Raw genomic sequence first — 14,621 nt, 5'->3', positions numbered from 1 at the left:
ACTGTATACGGCCTCTGTTTCTTGTTTTGTTTGTTTAAACAGTATGCATTAATAAACAGCCGTATGCTCCACTGTCGTCAGACGATTTAATTCAGCGCTATTCAGGTATCATCTTTATGATTATACATGCTGATATTGTTTTTTCTATAAAGAAAACTTCTGCCAGTCTGATTAAATAAAGAGACAAGAGAGAGATTTGCTGATGATATTATTCCGGTTATTCTGGTTCATTCTTCACACTAGAAATGATGCAGGAGTCTGCTGCATGCTGTACATTTTGGTAAACGGAGCAAGCTATGCAGATTATATAAACAGAAAGTGCAGCTATTCCAAAGCAAGCATTAAAAATGTATGTAGAAAAAAATAACATCAAGCAAAAAAAAAAAAAATATATATCTCTTTTTTTTGCTTGATGTTCTTTTTTTCCTACATATACAGTATATATACATTGTGTAAAAAAAAATATATATATTAATTGTACTTCTCTAAACTTTCCTATTCGAATACATTTAAATAATTTAAAAAAATGTTATTTTAAAGGAATTTATTTAATAGGTTGTTTCCGTTGCAATGGTGAATTTTGTAATTTTCTAACCAATATGACATCTTTAGTGAAATTTAGTGTCATTTTCAGCAGAATTCATGTCGAGAAACAAGCATCATGCTTCAAAAAGCAACTGCTTCATATAACTATAAGTGGCATCATTGGGAATGTTTTAGAATAATTCTCTTTATCTTTGAAACCTGTTCTTAAAATTTGGATCACATAATCTAAACGGTGCATAATCTAACTGTGTGGCAAATGCACTTAGATTATGTGATCCAAATTTTAAGAACAGGTTTCAAAGATAAAGAGAATTATTCTAAAACATTCCCAGTTCCGCCAATAGTTTTTCACTAACTGACTGGAACTGCTTAAGCAATTCCACATCAACAAAACACAATTTATGGATTGTCTTTAAAAAAATAAATGTATAAATGTAATTGTGCAATTATCCTTATGATAATAAATTATATAGACAGAGCTTTGCATTTGCATTCAATGCTGTACTTTACAAGACTAATTGTTTTGACGTCCTTTGGGGGTGGACCATATATGTATTCATGTATTTGTATTGACATCTGAAGTTGATGATGTCAACGAACAAAACTCTGGGTATTAAGGTAAAGCGTAAAATCGTGTGTGACAGCAGCATTTTCATTTTCTGACTCATATCTAGAGCATTTTCTGCCAACTTCACGAGGGTGGGCAGCCCTTAGGAAATATCCTCCATAAATCCGCCGAGCGCCGGAGATTACCCTCAGATCTCTCGATGCTTAACCTTTCATTGTCTTGGCGTCTGTCTGAGGAGCGGCCCGTTTCAGCAGAAGCTCTCGAACTCTCGCGCCACACGGACTGGGCTACTTCCCATTAAAAACCCATAATGCACTCATGGGAATAACGCCATACAGAATCAATTGTATTTTTATCTCCTTTATTAAACATGGAAACAGGACACCTGGCCTAGGTATCAGGCTGTCTATACCCACACACCAAAATGTGACCCAGATTTGCATGCTGTTAAAACAGAGGGAGGCACACACTGTGGCTTACAATAACATATTTACATCTTCTCACACAGATGAAACCGCCTGACACGGCACTAGAGAGAAAAAAAGCTCTGCGGAGGCCGTGGAGTTTGTATTGCCACTAAACAGGGCTATTAGAGCTCAATAACGCCCCACTTTAGCCAAAATGAATCCCGATCTGTTTTGCTTGCTGCAAAAATAAACGTGCGTGTTTTCCATTAGCTGCTGGAGAGCTAGAACATGAGGTTCCTGAAGAAAGATTAGCAGTTGCATGCAGGGAAGAAATGTGACCCGTCTTAAGTCGCTGGGGTATATTTGTAGCAATAGCCAACAATACAGTGTATGGGTCAAAATTATAGATTTTTCTTTTATGCCAAAAATCATTAGGATATTAAGTAAAGATCATGTTCCATGAAGATAATTTGTAAATTTCCTACCGTAAATATATCAAAACTTAATGTTTGATTAGTAATATGCATTGCTAAGAACTTCATTTGAACAACTTTAAAGACGATTTTCTCAATATTTTGATTTTTTTTGCACCCTCAGATTCCAGATGTTCAAATAGTTGTATCTCAGCCAAATATTGTGCTATCCTAACAAACCATACATCAATGGAAAGCTCATTTATTCATGATGTATAAATCCCAATTTCAAAAAATGACCCTTATGACTGTTTTGTGCTCCAGGGTCACATATAAGATGATGGGAGTTCACTAACATGCAGCACAGACAAAAACAGGGTAAGTAGTCAAATAGCCGATACCTTTAAATCTTTTGGACATTCTCTGAGGAAAAAGAGAGTCTCGAGAACATAATCATAAAGTAGAGCGAAGAATTCTTAACAGAAAATACACTCATCATTTCATAGAATTCTAAATTTTGGGATCCAGAAGAAACATACGTATCGGCTCGTGTTTTTAATGCACTTGCTTCCACAAAAGCTTAAATGTGCACGATCGAGAGAGCATTTAAAGATACACACATCTGCAGAGGCATGTGCTTTGAGCCACGTGACAGTAACCTGCTGGAAGAGGTGTGGCTGGTAACTCTTCAGGTAGTGAAGTCAGTCAGCTATTGACTGCTCACTTCTCTCTGCAGCCTTACGAAGACCACCATCACACCAAGACTGTTTACGTGAGTGCTTCCACTTTTTAACTTGGTCCCGCAAGAACTGCTTAGAATTAAGGGCATCGCGGTGTAAGGACACACCTGCCGTTCCAGATGAAGTGCAAAGGAACTGACATTTCCGGTTGGGGATTTTAAAGTCTGCATTATGACTGGCATTTTCTCACCAGAAGCAAAGAACACCTGTTGAACCGAGAGAAGCGAAACGGCGACAGCCAGACACTCGTGATTTCCAAGCTGTGCTGCGGTTGGGAGTCATTCCAAGCAGAGTCATGCCTGTGGTTAAAGTGGAGAGCGATTCTCCCTCGGAAAGCACTCTTCCAGTGAATGACAGTCAGAGAGGCCGCCGGAGGAAGAGACCGCTTCAGCGAGGCAAACCACCATACAGCTACATCGCTCTCATCTCCATGGCCATCGCCAACTCTCCCGACCGCAGGCTCACTCTGGGGGGCATCTACAGGTTCATCACAGAGAGGTTTCCTTTCTATCGAGACAACTCCAAGAAATGGCAGAACTCCATCCGCCACAATCTGACCCTCAACGACTGTTTCATCAAGATCCCCCGAGAGCCCGGCAGACCCGGAAAGGGCAACTACTGGGCGCTGGACCCCAATGCCGAAGACATGTTTGAGAGCGGAAGCTTTCTACGACGGCGAAAGCGATTCAAACGCAGCGACTTCGCGACGTACTCAGCGTACGAGTCTCCCGTCTTCTCACCAGTCCAGATCGCGCGCTCGGTCTACTCTAACATGAGCCCGCCGTCTGCCTACTACCAGTCCTCCTCTCCGAGCTTCAGCGCCGGTCAGTCCAGGGTCTTCAGGATCAACTCTCTCATCGGCTCAGAGATGATGCCTCAGCAGTCCTGCCGCAGCTTCAGTCCTGAGGGTTTGGGAGGACCGGGCTTCCAGCATCAGTCCTGCAGCGGGGACACGGTGCTGTCGTGCTGCTCCAGCTCCTCGAACAACATGGCCTTTGCCTACTCCAGCCCAGGACATGGCCAAGCTCAGGTATCGTATCCTCAAGGCAGCAGCCAGGCCTACGGGCCGACGGGGAGAGTGGCCATCTCCAGTTTGTCTCCCATCGCTGAAGATGCTGTCGGAGACCCATACAGCAGAACCTCCCCAGCACAGCTGGGCTCTTTTGTTCAGTACAATAACTCTGGTGCAGTAGGAAGCTCAGGAGCCTACATCAGGCATCCAGCTTACTCAGGTAACATGGACAGGTTCGTGTCTGCCACCTAAATAAGTGCGAGGCTGATTTTCTCCACTGTGGCACACAGGAACATTTGGAGAGACTATTTAAGTAAATATGCAAACCATTAACTGTGATATTTAAACTGATGTTGCTATTGTTTTATTGTGATTCCATCACTAAATAACCTCAGTCGACATGTACAGACCTGTCCTATTACAACATTGTAAAAAGGCGCAAAGTGCTCAAGTTAAAGGCAAATTTTTACAAAAATCTAACTTTTTTTTTTAGGGAGGGTCTGTTTACTATTACTTGAGTGAAATGTGTTCTTCGTATATGCTTTTCTTATTGCCGTCTGTGTAAAAGTGTAAATGCTTCCATTTACTTTTAATTGAAATAAGTTACTACATCTACTTGATTCGGTGATAAAAAAATGTTTTTATAAGAGGCTGTGTTGCGATGTCCTTTAGGATGGGGTGCGCGAGAATGATTTTTAAGATGTATGCAAACATGCATCTCACCAAAAAAAAAGTATAGTTAGTACTATTCTTTTTTTTATTATTATAACTGAAATTTTTACGTTTTCTAATATGCAGTCGGGCTTGACATTAACACCTGCCAAATGCGTGTGGATTTCAACACACAGGTTGAGTTTTATATACAGGACCAGAGCTCAACATTAATGCTTGTCTGGGACAAGTGGATTTCTTTTGAAGGGGCAAGTGAAAGAGAATTTTAGGTTACATTTTATTTTAAGGTGTCATTGTTACAGTGTAGTTATACATACAAGTACTGAGTAATGTTGATTAACTACATGTACTTACTATATGGTTAGGGTTCGGCTTAGGGTTACTTGCATGTAATTATGCACAATTTATTGTTATTATAATAGTAAGTACATGTAACATGTAACAAGGACACCTTAAAATAAAGAGTTTCCGAATTTTACTTACACAACTAATCTGATTAAAACATCTAATTAGGGAAGCACCGAAATTTTCGGGAGAATGAATCTGATTTTAATATATTTGGTTTAAAGGGTGAATAATAATGAATAATGTATTATTAACAGTAACAAGAAATAAAACGAATTAACACAACTACACACAGAAGAAACATACGGTATGCAGTTTTTATATTTATAACATATAGCCTAGTGAAGCAACACGACACGAACAAGAGAGTGCATTTTTCCCTGAAAACCACGATTGCAAATTTAACATTGATTTTATACAAGAGTTTACATTTTAGTACAATATTATCAATGTTTTTGCTCGATTTGGTTGAAATAATTCAAACAGAGATCACAAGCAGAACAGTCGCGCATCTCTGAGCCACACACAGCGGTGTTTCAGTAACGAATTATTTGCGTTTTTTAATTAATCACTGAGTCAGTGGTCCATTCATAAAGACAGGCACTCGCTTAATTCTTGAATGAATCAGCCGTCTGAACGAATCGTTTGAATTAACGACTCAATGACTCACTCATTAAGAGTGCTGCCACCTGCTGGCGGTTTACTTTCCTATTTAAAAGTAGCTTATCTTTGCGTTTTTTCCAACATTTCATATTTGTATATTTAAAAAAAAAAAAGTTTAAAACACCAAGCTCATAACATTATTCATGCTGTTGTAATTGTGCAGTGTAAATGCACTCATGCTACATTTCAGCTTCATTATACTGTCTGTGTGAATGCATCTAAACAGCTGCTGGTTTCTTCTGCAGTGGAAAGATCCGTTTTGTTAATACTGATTTAATTAGCTAGGTAACAGCCCTGTAGTGTCTTATTATATTAACTGAGATTATTAATAAAATGTAAGAATTTGATATGATGACGCATGCATTTAATAAGGTTAAGGAAAATGCCCTTTAAATAGACAAAAAAATGACCTGGAAATCTGGTTTTATATTATTGAAAAAAATTAGATTATTAATATCCTATAATTTGAAAGAATAAATAATTAGTTTTCTAGCACTAAAATAATGAAAGCTGACATACATTTAAAAAATGTAATTCAGTCAGTTTTTTAGCATGCAGCTGGACGCAAATGATCAGTTATTGATGTTTTAAGTTCACACTGACTGCACATATTTAATTGACAAGTTGGTCAGAATAAGTGCAAAAGGGTTACAAGAAATGTGAGGAAAATTAACTATAATTTTCATAGGACTGATTTGCATCTCATCTTTGCTTAGACTTTCCACAATACAAAAACCCCTTTAAACGCTTTAGTCACTTTATTCAGACAAGTGGCTGAAACCCAACAATAAAGCTGAAAATATATGATTCAGACTAGGAGTAACCGACAAAAAAAAGCATTCTATTAAGAGTTTGTTTAAACCCAATCTGTGATACGAGAATTTAAAACTCTGAGAAACACACACACACAGTCCTGATAACAGTTCTGAAAGTTTAATAAAGCATAGGACTGATTTGCATCTCATCTTTGCTTAGACTTTCCACAATACAAAAACCCCTTTAAACGCTTTAGTCACTTTATTCAGACAAGTGGCTGAAACCCAACAATAAAGCTGAAAATATATGATTCAGACTAGGAGTAACCGACAAAAAAAAGCATTCTATTAAGAGTTTGTTTAAACCCAATCTGTGATACGAGAATTTAAAACTGAGAAACACACACACACACACAGTCCTGATAACAGTTCTGAAAGTTTAATAAAGACCTTTAAATTAAGACAATAACATTTATTAAACAGTGTGTGTCCATACACTAATTAATCACTTACAAAATGAATGAAAAAGACTCTTAGAAAAGGAACTGATTGGCCTACAGCATCACCAGACACAACGCCTGAAGGTTTTATGTTTAGTTTAAATGAAAGACACTTGAGAATAAAACAAGAAAACATTTAAAAACTAAACTACACATTTCTGAATTTTCAGCAACTCATCCAATAAATTCCACAAGCTTCTGTAGTTCAGGACAGCTCGTGACAAGATCAGGAACAGAGGACAATGTCTGTGAAAGGAAGAAAACGGTACACTTGTTACCTGATTTCCAAGACATACAGTGTATTATACAGATATTATTTTTCATATTTTCACCTGTCTGACGGATTCAATCATATCATCAAGCAGATGTAGCTCTCGCTTCAGTTTACTCTGGTTCATGGCATGGACCCTTTGCTACAGAAGCACAGTTCGTTTAATACACAATCAAAATAATACACTGATATTAAATTTACAGAAGGATTTTGTCTTATCACTTAGTCCTTAAAGGCATTAAAACAAAAAATATAATCCCCCACAATTGCTATAGGAAGAACTCATGCAATACATTACATCAATAATAATAACGCAGGTAAGACTTACATGTCGTTTTGCCCTCTCCAAGACCTTGGCACGATTTTCCTCGGTTTCCATTAAATTTGCCTTGAGCTTCTCAACCTAAGAACAGAATGCGTTTATGCGGCGAGTTGATTTATTTATTTATTTTTTAAGGTTTCCAAAACGCTCAAGTCTGAAGTCCATGGAATGTCTATATGCACAAAAGCAGTGTTAAGTCGCTGGGGTATATTTGTAGCAATAGCCAACAATACATTGTATGGGTCAAAATTATAGATTTTTCTTTTATGCCAAAAATCATTAGGATATTAAGTAAAGATCATGTTCCATGAAGATATTTAGTAAATTTCGTACCGTAAATATATCAAAACTTAATTTTTGATTAGTAATATGCATTGCTAAGAACTTCATTTGAACAACTTTAAAGATGATTTTCTCAATATTTTGATTTTTTTGCACCCTCAGATTCCAGATTTTCAAATAGTTGTATCTCTGCCAAATATTGTGCTATCCTAACAAACCATACATCAATGGAAAGATTATTTATTCAGCTTTCAGATGATGTATAAATCTCAATTTCAAAAAATTGACCTTTATGACTGGTTTTGTGCTCCAGGGTCACATTTGGGAACTGCTTAAAAGAGTGAATTTACTGACTTTTGTTTTATAATGACTTCTAATTAAACCCCTATTTTTAGCATGTGAGCAAGACTAAGTTTTGGAGAGTTTGAGAGGTAAACACTGAAGTGTTGATGTAATATTATTGTCGTTTCATGCCAGTTGCAGAGAAAATACTGGATAGACTGCCATACCTCTCTGAGCATTTTGATTCTTTCATCTAATGCTTTGGTGCTGGCTGCTGATTGGACGCCTGTTCGGTTAAGCTCCTCCCTCAAGACCTGAGCCTCCACCTGTGCCTGCTGCTCCAGCCGCCGCAAATCAGCAACCTCACGACGCAACTCCTGTTTCACACAACAGAGCAAAGCCTAGCTGGTTACTACACAATCAGAAATGCATCCATCGGTCTAAAATTCAGCGTACAGTCAGCGTTACGTACACTATTCTCTGCTCTGTGTTTGTGTGCCGCCTCCATGTTCTCCTCCAGCTCCTTACATAGTTTCCTCAAGTTTCTTTCATCCTTAAAGAGCACAAACAGACAAATGACTTACATAACCACATATGTGACCCTGCAGCACAAAAGCAGTGTTAAGTCGCTGGGGTATATTTGTAGCAATAGCCAACAATACATTGTATGGGTCAAAATTATAGATTTTTCTTTTATGCCAAAAATCATTAGGATATTAAGTAAAGATCATGTTCCATGAAGATATTTTGTAAATTTCCTACCGTAAATATATCAAAACTTAATTTTTGATTAGTAATATGCATTGCTAAGAACTTCATTTGAACAACTTTAAAGATGATTTTCTCAATATTTAGATTTTTTTGCACCCTCAGATTCCAGATTTTCAAATAGTTGTATCTCAGCCAAATATTGTCCAATCCTAACAAACCATACATCAATGGAAAGCTTATTTATTCAGCTTTCAGATGATGTATACATCTCAACTTTGAAAAATTGACACTTAAGACTGGTTTTGTGCTCCAGGGTCACATATTTAATCCTCTTACGCTGCAAATCCTTGAGAGCTGAATGAAAGAGTTGTGCCGCTGGGAAACCGACCCTGAATGTCTCTGAAATAATCAACAGCAAGCTGAAGGTCTACCTGAGCTTTCTGCAGCAGGACCGCAGCCTCCTTCTCCACCTGCGCCTGCAGTCGCTCCACAGTCTGCCTCAGCTCTGACACCTCCAGCCTGCGTCTCTCACACTCCTCCTGCAGCGCCTCCTGCAGGCCACATCTGAAACAGCAGGTGGGATGATTCAGCTGGGGCAAGGCAATATCACACAGATAGAGCACTTTGCATGAATACGGTTATACATATAAAATCATTTAAAACCTACATTTGGTGCATACCAATGAATATGGCTTTGAAAATGACTGCACTCCTTTTCTCTGTGGCACTATAATTGATTTACATGTGCAAACACTGTTAAGTATCTGAATTTTAATGACAAGCAACATTGAATTGCTTGATTGCTGTTAGGGTGAGTTCTTTTGCAAAACCAGAAAGGATACATTTTTTAGAACATAATGTTCAGTAGAAAACCCAATGAAACTGGAATTCCAATGAAAAATCTCTCTCATACAAATCAAACAGCCCAAGTTTTGTTTACTGTCAAAGATGTAAATTCATTTCAATATATTTATCTGACACAAACCATAAAACTGACCCCCACCGAAAATGTGCTTTTCTCTTAAATATGATCTAAAGACTTCTTTTGTGCATTACAGAATTTACAAAAGTAAATAATATAAAAACAAAAACATAGTTGTTAACAAACATGGGGAAGTGAAATCCTAACTGAAACAAATGAAAAGTACTTTGATGTTCAGGCATCATTTGATGTTAGCTCTGTCAGATATGAATCTTTGATTCTATTCGCATGTCTTCTGTGATTCATTTACACTTTATTAAAAGGAATAGTTCATCCAAAAATGACAATCGAGCCAATTTACTCCTGACGTTCCAAACCAGTCCAACTGGCTTTCTTCTGTGGAACATTAAAGACGTCACTGAGAAATTAATGGCCAACAATTTTGTTTGGTTGCCAATGTTCTTCAAATATCTTCTTTTGTGTTTTGCAGAAGATGGAAAAGTCTCAGAATGACATTACATTTTCATTTTTGATTCCACTATTCCTTTAAGGTAAAGCAAAAACCAAACACTTTTGGATAATATTGTGTTTCGTGTGGCTTTACACTAGGCATCTCATCTACTGCTAAACTGCTCAAAGCATGTCCAATGTTATATATTTATATGCACGGTAAATATCAACAGATATTCAAGCCATGTATAGCAGAAAACTCTCAGCGTTCTCCTGAGCACTACCGAGTAAACCGGAGGTCGAGTAACTCACATGGTCTGCTTCAGAGTCTGCTGCTCCGAGTCTTTCTGGACTCTCATCTGGTCTAAAGTGAGCTGAAGATCAGAGATGGTCTCACCAAAATCACACAACAGATCCAACATACGGCTCCGTCTCTCCTCTGAGAACACAAGAGAGGATCAACATACGCATTTCACTCATCTATACTTGAGTGTAGATCTAACATAAAAACTAAGTGTGTGTATGAGTGTGTTATCATCTGGTAATGAACGTACCTTTCAGTTCTGTGTGTGTAGTTGGTGGTATTCGGGTAAAAGCACTGGTTCCACTGCCAATGCAGTCTTGTTGCACCTCTGCAAAACATTAGAGAACTTAAGAGGGAGCTCAGTTGTGACGAATAAACCTCTAATCTACTTTCTCTCGATGGAAAAGTGACTTAAAAACGTTTAATAGAACCGACATCAAAATAGTTTTGTGTGGAGCTGTATGCCATTTTTTAAATCTACACATCTACAGGCCAATAAACTACTTCTAAGGCCTTTTGACTCACCACTACATTCTCACACACACACACCATGTCTGTGATTATTTACAAGTTTTGCAAGAAACCAGAAACCTTTGGCACCACAGGAATAGATCCTCAATAAATTATGCAGCATTGGAACTGCTTTCCAACAAGCAGCGAACTAACGCACCTGAACCCTCAGGAGACTCGGTCTCAGGGTCCTGTGTCTTCATCATGGCCAGCATTACAGAATCCACAAAAGAGCTGGAGGGATGTCGAGGAGGCTGCGGTGTCTTATCAGAGCTCTCGGACTCCTGAGCAGTGCGAGACAGCGAAACAAAGTTATTCATTCTGGAAATAAAACACGTTGTTGTGTGAATAGGTATTTTTCTATCATGTCTTGAAGAAAGCATTGCTCTGGTACACAAGCAGCAGCACAAACAAATATTTAAAACACACAAACACAACTTTGTACAGTGTTGAAACTATAACCATTAGACTGATGTCAAGTAATTCATTTGCACAATTCTTTATCCAATTTTTCAACGTACAACCAGAAAAAAGTAAGCCTGGGAAAACTTACTTGTTGTACCTCAAAAGGATGATTTAGAAAACTAAATTAAACATTTTGTATTAAAAATACACAAGTTCATTTCTGACTTCTAAATTTTCAGTGTAATTGATCAATAAGCCTCCACTGCAAGGGCAAACTGCAAACCAGTGTTGTTACTGTTAACTAAAACTACTAAAAATCATTTCCGTTAACTGAAATGAAAATGATATAAATATTAAACTTAAACGGAAATTAGAAAATAAGCTGAAGTACTAAAATAATTAAAAATAAAAAACTGAAAATGTAAATATTTTTTTAAATATGTGACCCTGGAGCACAAAACCAGTCTTAAGTGTCAATTTTTGAAATTGAGATTTATGCTGAAGAAATAATCTTTCCATTGATGTATGGTTTGTTAGGATCGGACAATATTTGGCTGAGATACAACTATTTGAATATCTGGAATCTGAGGGTGCAAAAAAATCTAAATATTGAGAAAATCATCTTTAAAGTTGTCCAAATTAAGTTCTTAGCAATGCATATTACTAATCAAAAATTAAGTTTTGATATATTTACGGTAGGAAATTTACTAAATATCTTCATGGAACATGATCTTTACTTAATATCCTAATGATTTTTGGCATAAAAGAAAAATCTATAATTTTGATCCATACAATGTATTGTTGGCTATTGCTACAAATATACCCCAGCGACTTAACACTGCTTTTGTGCTGCAGGGTCACATATGTTAAACGTTTAAAAAAATGAAATATAAAAAGAACAACCAATGCCAAATTGACAAAAACAACCATATTACTAAAACGTAATATGAAAATTGAAAATATAAAAACAAAACCCCATTCAAAATATTAATAAACACTACAATAGTATATAAAGAATATTAAAATAACATTGCTTTACACAAATCAAGGCTGGAATCAGACCTATTGTGTATGAAAACTGTTAACATGTGTGGAGCCAAAACTCTATTAAACCTGGAATATGTCTAACCTTGAGTAAATTATGACCTCACCTTGGAGGCTAGGGATTCCTTTAAGATGCCAGTGAGACAGCAAACTCTGTGGTTCAGGAGCATGAGATCATTCGACGCCTGAGCCATCTGCTCTCCTTGTTCCAGCAGCATGCTGCGCGCTTTGTCTCGTGTGCTATCCAGCTCCTCCTGAAGAGAGTCCTTCTCAAGCCTAAGAGGAGAGATTGCTTCTATTGATTCTGATTTGTTCTAACATATCTCTTCTAAGAAGTAGGAGTGGGTAGACAGGAGTCTGCTGTACCGCAGGTGTTCCAGCACTAGTTTGAGGTCCTCACACTCCAAGTTTCTCTCTCTCAGGCCCTGTAAGTGGCACCGCAGCAATCGCTCACTTTCCTCCATCTGCTCCCGTGCCAGGTCGTTTTCTGCCTGCAAGAACTGATAGAACGAAACATTTGTGATCCTGGAGCACAAAACCAGTCATAAGGGTCAATTTTTTGAACAGATTCCAGATTTTCAGCCAAATATTGTTCTATCCTAACAAACCATACATCAATGGAAGCTTATTTATTCCGCTTTCAGAATATGTATAAATCTCAATTTCTAAAAATGTACCCTTATGACTGGTTTTGTGCTCCAGGGTCACATATAGGGTGAGTAAAGGATGAGAAAAAGTGAACTATCCCATTTAAAACACTATCCATTTTAAAAGGCTTCCATATTATTTGTCAACATTCATAACATCAGGCATGGTTTACCTGCTATGAGTTTAAGGTCATACAGGCTTTGGAGAATTTCACAGGATTTTTACATTATAATTTAGGTGTTATTTTCCCCCATTTTCTCATAATTATTTCCAACATCAGAACAACAAAGAAGCTAGCACATGCAATACATGATTAACAATTATTTTGCCAATATTTATTATAAATATCTGACAAACTGTTTTTGGATCTGATGGTGTTGACGCATATTGAGTGATGAGCAAAGAAAAACATTAAAAACAAATAAGTAGATAATGAAGCAGAAGGAGACTGCTCTCATGATCAATACATCTGAACATGTTATAGCCTGCTTTACGCATTTATCATCAAGAATATGAGAATAGCAATTTTCATTATGTGCCTGGTTTGAAATGTACTAAACAATGACCCATCTTGTATTCTGTACACTACAATGCTGTGATGTCTGATGAAAACACCTGAAGCAAAGAACAGTGGTTCTCTACCATTACGACTCTAAGTGTCCACAACAATACATATTCCCAAATCCCTATGGCTCTCAAAGATTTTTGAGATTTACTGGATAATGATTTTTTTTAGAGCTTAGCATAGCTTGATAAATTCATTCTAAAAACACCCATGTATTTACAGAATTATATTACTTTACATGACTTGGATGGCTCTAGAATAACACTTAAAATTAGGCTCTTTCACATATCCAGGAGGAATTAAAATAAGAAATATCGACAGCTCTAGATTCTAGTGCAAACATATAAATAAAAATAGTTATACGTCACAAATTCTGCAGTGTTAAATTCCTAAATGAATGGGTGTAATGGAGTATGAACTAAACTGAAATTCAAAAAGCATATTCCACAAGTGCCTTTTGCTGCATACTTGCTGGTCTCGGAGGCGAGGGTCTGCTCCAGGAAGGTGTAGGAGGCCAGTGTGGAGGTGACCGTGACCGAGAGCTCAGTGCTCCTCCTCTGCAGCTGACAGCGCTCCTCCTCTGCCTGATTCAGCTGCTCTCTCAGCACAGACATCTCTGAGCCAACACACACAGCACAATCAGACAAAAGCTCACCGCGACTGCACAGGGAATAAGCAAATCACTGTCACACCTGAAGTCATGATGGTCTGCTGCGTGCTCAAGTCTGAAATCTGTTGACTAGCATCACGCAAGCTTGACCTCATGTGCTCTAGTTCATTTTCCATCTGGAGATGTACGGAAACAGCGATTAAATGCATGAAGTTCTCTGGATAGAGATTAAAAGGGTCACATCATAGATTTTCCTGTCTTTTTTTTTTTTCTTCCCCATAATGAAATAATTGAATGAATGATGAAGATACACTGTAACATTCACAACATGAAGTATCCACCATTGATTGAAAGTGAGGCTTTAGACAGGCAACAAAAATCCTCTATTTTTGCATATGTGACCCTGGAGCACAAAACCAGTCATAAGGGTCAATGTTTCGAAATTGAGATCATCTGAAAGCTGAATAAATAAGCTTTACATTGATGTATGGTTTGTTAATAGGGCTGGGCAAAAAAATAGATTTTTTGATTAATAGTTTTTTTAAATGACGTCGATCCGATATCGATTCTCAAAAGTCGCGAATCGATCTTTTCCGGTATTTATTTCAGCACACATTTTTAAACAAGTTCTGATTAACGTGAATCTTATCATTAGTCTTCTCCACTAGATGTCA

The 14,621-nt window shown here is 37.5% G+C and overlaps 2 protein-coding genes across 2 annotated transcripts in view; one reads left to right on the top strand and one right to left on the bottom strand.

The window, feature by feature from the left end:
- The first annotated feature begins 2,697 nt into the window (after positions 1-2,697).
- Positions 2,698-4,199, top strand: LOC107700287 (forkhead box protein E1-like). Its single transcript, XM_016501895.1, has one exon. It carries the CDS (start codon positions 2,970-2,972, stop codon positions 3,936-3,938), a length of 969 nt encoding a protein of 322 aa, XP_016357381.1. The 5' UTR covers positions 2,698-2,969; the 3' UTR covers positions 3,939-4,199.
- Positions 4,200-6,566: 2,367 nt separating this feature from the next.
- LOC107700271 (sperm-associated antigen 5-like) overlaps positions 6,567-14,621 on the bottom strand; it is a 16,130-nt gene continuing 8,075 nt past the window's right edge. Inside the window, exons 12-24 of the mRNA XM_016501874.1 lie at positions 14,030-14,123; positions 13,799-13,953; positions 12,491-12,624; positions 12,232-12,400; positions 10,836-10,959; positions 10,416-10,493; positions 10,174-10,300; positions 8,921-9,053; positions 8,251-8,331; positions 8,006-8,155; positions 7,221-7,295; positions 6,954-7,034; positions 6,567-6,867 (exon numbers count right to left, since the gene is read on the bottom strand). Coding sequence (XP_016357360.1) covers positions 6,796-6,867; positions 6,954-7,034; positions 7,221-7,295; positions 8,006-8,155; positions 8,251-8,331; positions 8,921-9,053; positions 10,174-10,300; positions 10,416-10,493; positions 10,836-10,959; positions 12,232-12,400; positions 12,491-12,624; positions 13,799-13,953; positions 14,030-14,123 — 1,473 coding nt within the window. The 3' untranslated portion in view covers positions 6,567-6,795. The remainder of the gene's footprint in view (positions 6,868-6,953; positions 7,035-7,220; positions 7,296-8,005; positions 8,156-8,250; positions 8,332-8,920; positions 9,054-10,173; positions 10,301-10,415; positions 10,494-10,835; positions 10,960-12,231; positions 12,401-12,490; positions 12,625-13,798; positions 13,954-14,029; positions 14,124-14,621) is intronic.

Source organism: Sinocyclocheilus anshuiensis, unplaced genomic scaffold, assembly GCF_001515605.1.
Source record: "Sinocyclocheilus anshuiensis isolate Anshui unplaced genomic scaffold, SAMN03320099.WGS_v1.1 scaffold326, whole genome shotgun sequence".
Taxonomy (NCBI): domain Eukaryota; kingdom Metazoa; phylum Chordata; class Actinopteri; order Cypriniformes; family Cyprinidae; genus Sinocyclocheilus; species Sinocyclocheilus anshuiensis.
Note: the sequence above shows the minus strand (reverse complement) of the source record. Positions and strands in the feature narration are given on the sequence as shown.